Source organism: Aegilops tauschii, chromosome 4 (genome assembly GCF_002575655.3).
Source record: "Aegilops tauschii subsp. strangulata cultivar AL8/78 chromosome 4, Aet v6.0, whole genome shotgun sequence".
NCBI lineage: Eukaryota > Viridiplantae > Streptophyta > Magnoliopsida > Poales > Poaceae > Aegilops > Aegilops tauschii.
Window position 1 is genome coordinate 315,858,216 of NC_053038.3, and position 5,679 is coordinate 315,863,894.

Here is a 5,679-nt window from a genome sequence, read left to right on the forward strand (position 1 = left end):
GAAGGGATTTTTGGTGGGCCAGGGTAGTTAGAAGCGGGCGTGACAGCGATCCGGACTCCCGCAAATCTCCCCACATTTGTCTCCGGTTTGCGAGAGAAAACACGTTCGGCCAGCATTGGAAGTCTTTCGCGATCCGGACAACGTGATCCGGACACATGTGAAAGATTTGAGGGTCGGCGTTAGAGATTGGAACACCCGATATTCTCCCCTCTTGAAAAGGAGCATAGGCACCGTTGCTTGATCTCTCGATATATTTTTTATTTGCTTATCAGGATTCGCCAGTTCACCCAGTTTAGTCATAGGAAAAAAGAACTGCTTTGCTCTGTTTTTTCGAGGGTACGCCAAAGGTGTACCTTAACTTTATAGAAGAGAGAAAATATGTACAAGAGATTACAATAGCGCTGGTTAAGAGTCACAATCCGACCCTAACCAAGCCTCCACTCCACTCCTCACGCTACTCTACTACTCAGATACATGTTGTCCTCCAAACGCTCCTGCTGTAGCCCAAGTCCTCAAGTCGTTGAAGATCATGTCCACCGTATCCCACTCGTTCTTGATCTGGCCCGATCCGAACACCCTCGCATTCCTCTGCTTCCATAAAGTCCAGCAGATAAGCATAACGAATGTGTCAAATCCTTTCCGGGTTTGTTTGTGTATTCTCTTCCTGGCTTCTGACCACCATTGCACCAACCTAGAGTCGTTTGCTGGGCATAGCTCCATCCTCAAGCTCATCCTAGCAATGCAACTAGACCACACTTGCCGCGAGAACACACACTGCTGCAGAATGTGGTCGACCGTGTCTTCCTCCTGGTCACATAGGTAGCATTTTGACGTTTGGTCTTGTAACCCATGTCTAGTCCTTCTATCCGACGTCCATAACCGATATTGCACTGCCAGCCACATGAAGATCTTGCACGCAAGAGGTGCCCAACATTTCCAGATGGCACCGAAGGAGTGGAAACAGACTCCACCCTCACACAGCATCTTATAAGCTGAAGATGCAGAATAGACTCCGGACACGTTCCACGCCCAAATGGGGTTGTCCTCAGTCTGAGCATCGAGTTGCACCTCCGAAACGATCTCCCAAAGGCCGACGAACTGGGTTAGGCCCTCCGTGCATAAGTTACCAACCACATCATTCATCCATGCGTGCATGAACATAGCATCACGCACTAACCTCCTGTTGGCCACTTGGGTACGGACTGTCGCTGCGACCAGAGGGGCAATATCCGTGATGGTTGCGCCATGGAGCCACCGGTCCTTCCAAAACATAATTTTGTCTCCCGCTCCCACCTTCCATTTGACCAGGCTCCCAAATGTTTGATCTAACATTTTGTCCGCGGTCAAGTTGAGACCCTGCCAAGGCCTGGATGCATCCGTATGTCGGAGCCATTCCCATCTTAATCTTAGTGCAATGCCATGCTTAAAAAGGTCGATGACGCCCAATCCTCCCATGTGCTTTGGCCTACATACTCTTGCCCAAGATACCACACATTTGCCGCCATGCACTTCCTCTGTCCCGGCCCAGAAGAAGGCCCTACATCCTCTGTCCACTCTTTCTAAAGCCCATTTAGGTGCCTCCGCAATCATGAGATGATGAGTGGCCCGCGCTCTCATGACTTGGTTGACGAGGATAAGCCTTCCCGGTCTAGTCACCAAGCCCCTTTGCCATCCCGGCAGGATGTGCAAGGCCGCATCCACCACCGGCTGCCACTCGGATCTTTTGAGTTGTCTTATGCTTAACTGAAGCCCTAGATATTTGCACGGGAAAGAGATAATCTTCCAAGGTAGCGCCGACTTAACAAGCTACCCATCCTCATCCTCTGCACGGATCATGATTGCCGCTGATTTAGCAAAAAATCACTTTAAGCCCGGATGCCACTCCGAAGATGGTGAGAGTTTCCTTAACGAACAGAAGGTCTGGCCTTGTGGGTTTGATGAAAAGAACCACATCATCCGCATATAAGGACAAGCGCTGCATCGGGCTGCATCCATTGATGGTACTCATCACTCGAGCCTCATGCGCCTTGATAATGACAGCCGTAAGGACATCCATGGCAATAACGAAAAGCAAGGGAGAAATCGAATCCCCTTGCCTCAAACCCGTGGCGTGCATGAACTTGTCACCTGCACATCCATTCACTATCACTCTTGAACTGGCAGTACTTAGAAGAGTGACGATCCAAGATATCCACCGCTCCGAAAAACCTTTGGCCCGTAACACTTCGAACAAGAAAGGCCACGCCAGGGAATCGAAAGCTTTGGTTATGTCAAGCTTTGCTCTGTATTGTTGCTGCTACCGCCCCTTCTTGAAGCGCCAAGCTGGGTGGAGCCAGAAGAAGCTTGGAATGTCTAATTGATTATTGTGCTTTCATATGGATTCAGAAGAACCAAGAAACGGAAGCAGCCATGAAGTTGGCCAACAATACATGACTGCGTTGGCTATCTTGTGTTTTTCTATTTCTTTATTGCCTTCAGGAAAGGCACAAGAAGGCGCGCTGAAGTTTAGGCAGATGTTAATACTATGCTGGATTAATTTACTTGCCCTATACTAGTAGTAGTATCTAAAACGCTTTATGTTAGTTTACAGAGAGATTACTGTATTTCTTTTAGTTGATAGCTGATACTATCTGGACCGATGATGGCCATGTGGCCGTGCACCTGGGTGCCGGTTAATTAATTTAAAACGTTTCTTTTCTACCGGTTGATTTCCACGAAGCGTAAACCGCTTGAAACGCATGATGCGTGTCCGACCCCACACACCGCTCCCAACAGCCTCAACCTTATCTCTTCGCCTCCAGCCCTCCATGCACCGCTCCCTCCTTTTCCTCTTTCCATGGATCACATGCGAGAGAGAGAGAGGAGGCCGAAGGCTGTCGCCGCAGCATGAAGTAGGAGGCCGGAGACTGGCGCGCGCTCGTGGCCGGTGCTGCAGCGCAACACGGCGAGGCCGGAGGCGGGCGCCGACCATCACCGGAGGGAGCTGCGTCCCCGTCGATCTCGCCATGGCGGCGGAGCTGCAGTGCAGCACAAGCGGCGCCGCGATGTCGCCGGCGGCGGTGCTGCAATGGAGCTCTTGCCGGCGGATCCAGGTGCTGCATTGCAGCACTCGCCGACGGCTGTTGAAGCTGCAGTGCAGCGCTCGGTGCTCCAATGGAGCTCGCCGGCACTCTCGAAGCTGCAGTGCGGCGCTCGGTGCTCCATTGGAGCTCTCTCCGGCGGCTCCCGGTGCTATGTTGCAGGGCTCTCTGGCGGGCTCGAAGCTATAGTGCAGCGCTCGGTGCTCCAATGGAGCTCTCACCGGCGACACACGGTGTTGCGTTGCAGCGGTCGGCGGCGGCTCCGGTGTTGCAACGCGGTGCTTTGCCGGCGGCAGCCGCCATGCATTACAGCAGCGGCGTGTTGCTGCCTTGCTACGGCTTCGATGGGCATCGAAGCAGGGGGTGGCTAATGCGGGCACGGGAGGAGGGCAGCGGGCGTGTGTGCGTGTGTTGACTTTTTTTCAAGGGCTAAGATGAGCAGATCTGACGGTTGGCGACCCGGCTGATTTCTCTAGAAAATCAGCCGGTTGATTTGTAGCAGTCCAAAGAAACGGCCGGTTTGAACTGATGTGGCATTTTCTTATGTTGGATGAGTCAACAAGCACAGGCCATCATTCGCAAAAAAAGAAAAGAAGCACAGGCCACACCAGCAGCCGACGTGCCATATATGCCGCCCCTTGCCCCTTCCGCGCCTTAAGCCTATTAATAGGAGGATTCCGTGCTTGTCTCTCACAGTTTTGCAGATTTCAGCAGACGGCCATAGCTTTGACCATCCCCTTCTTCCTTCAACATTTGACGGCCGGCAAACTCTTGTCCTCAGGTACAGCAGCATGCTTGCCATAGCTCTCAACTCCGCTTTGATCTTCGTGTTGCTAGTTAATCGTTTCCCTATCTGCAAGGAAATCACCACAACACCGGTGACTCCTTTTATTAGTTCGTACCATGAGTAATTCATCAATATCCATGACCTTTTGTGGCGCCCTTTCATTTTGGCACGGCTCTAGCTGAAATTAGGGTCGCCTGCAGTGCAGCGAAGGCAGACGGCCATGGACGGCGACAGCCCGGTGATGACGGACAGCGAGCGGAGGGCGTACCGGTACGTGCAGGCGCCCAAGGTGCATGGCCTGGGCGGCATGAAGAACTCATGGTCCAACGACTCTCTCTTCAGCCTCAGCTACGCCGGCGCGGGGGGCAGGGCCGTCGTCCACTCGTGCGTCTGCGCGCCAACCACGCACCCGGGCTCCTTCCGCTGCAAGCACCACCGCCAGAGCGCCGCCCACCTCGGCGCCGCCGGTCACGCGCAAGCGCAGCCCACGGCTGAGGCCGACGCCGACTCTAAGCGCAACGAGGTCCACGGAGAAATGTCGACCGCGGATGACGAGAAGGCGTCGTGAAGGGGACCGCGTGCGTGTGCTTCTTCGCGGGAGAAAACGTACCGTGCTGCTTGGTTACACGTAACCGATGTAGTACGTGGCAAAGCTTATTTCTCTGTCATTTCAAAGACTTTTTTCGTGTGTAAGGATGTTTATTTGTTTTTTTTTGCGGGTAGAAATTTGTATTACTCAAAACCTCAAGTCCTTACAATCCATCGCAGCCAAATTCAAAGCATCTGGAGGTCCCGAACCAAGCCAAGTCATGGTTCTACCCTCGCTACGAGCAAAATATGCTAAACTATCACTAACTTTATTTTGACTAAGATTTACATGAGTAATACAAAAATCACAAAAGGACAAAAGATATCTAATCTGCTTGATGGACGAGCAAACCGATCTGTCAACATCTGAAGCTTGAATCAATTTTACTGCCATTAGAGAGTTCATCTCAACTTGCACTAGCAAGTCGCTTCTCTGGACAGAAAAGGATAGACCTTCCATGCATTCTTTGGTGTAAGGATGTTTATTTGTTTTCTATATATTTTTTGAGAGAAGAGCGCTTCATTTTCCTAGTAGTTATGTAGGAGTAATATATTGTTGTATATCACCCGCAATTTTCTTTTGTTGTATATATGACCAAAAACATCATTTGCTACAAATAGCCCTACCGCTGTGTTTGGATATAGGAAAAACTGCTTGGAATTGAATTGGACTGAAAATTCCAAATCCAAGATGGAAAGGAAATGGGGTCGAATGGAATTGAATTGGACTGAAAATTCCAAATCCAAGATGGAAAGGAAATGGGGTCCAGTTCGACGTAGAATTGAGCTTAGCTCAGGTGGGTGCTCACAATTTTCTAGATCTATTTTAGGTTTTTAGTGTTCGGGGTTAGTTGGGGGAGGCATTCCCGTCGACTATGAGACGCCTGTGATTTTTCTCGATAAAGGATGGTTTTTATTCACTCAAATGGAGCATCAAGAAGATACAAACACAATGAGCACACACCCGGCCTCTACATAGTTAGAATGCACACAACCAATACCAACGAACGCGACACACAAAACGCCCACAAATAGCAAAGTCATATAAGACTGAAGTTATGCGTTGGAGAGAATAAAACCCAAAGCCATCAGATCGCGATTGACAAACTACAACAATAACTAGATCTGCATCAACCAACTCATGACATCACACGAACAACGAATTTCTTTACCAACGACGCCTTCAGGAAGGAGTGACGCTCAAACGTCACTGTCACAGGATCG

The 5,679-nt window shown here is 50.5% G+C and overlaps 1 protein-coding gene across 2 annotated transcripts; it reads left to right on the forward strand.

Annotated features, from left to right (window-relative positions):
* Window positions 1–2,836: 2,836 nt before the first annotated feature.
* Window positions 2,837–4,673, forward strand: LOC109760054 (uncharacterized). 2 transcript variants are annotated; one of them, XM_020318899.4, is made up of 2 exons: window positions 2,837–3,861; window positions 4,046–4,673. In XM_020318899.4, the coding sequence occupies exon 2, from the start codon at window positions 4,088–4,090 to the stop codon at window positions 4,433–4,435; it is 348 nt and encodes a 115-aa protein (XP_020174488.1). In that variant the 5' UTR covers window positions 2,837–3,861; window positions 4,046–4,087; the 3' UTR covers window positions 4,436–4,673. The 2 variants fall into 2 exon arrangements, with proteins under 2 accessions (XP_020174488.1, XP_020174487.1); XM_020318898.4 differs by having other exon boundaries at window positions 2,844–3,861; window positions 4,068–4,673.
* The last annotated feature ends 1,006 nt before the right edge of the window (window positions 4,674–5,679 follow it).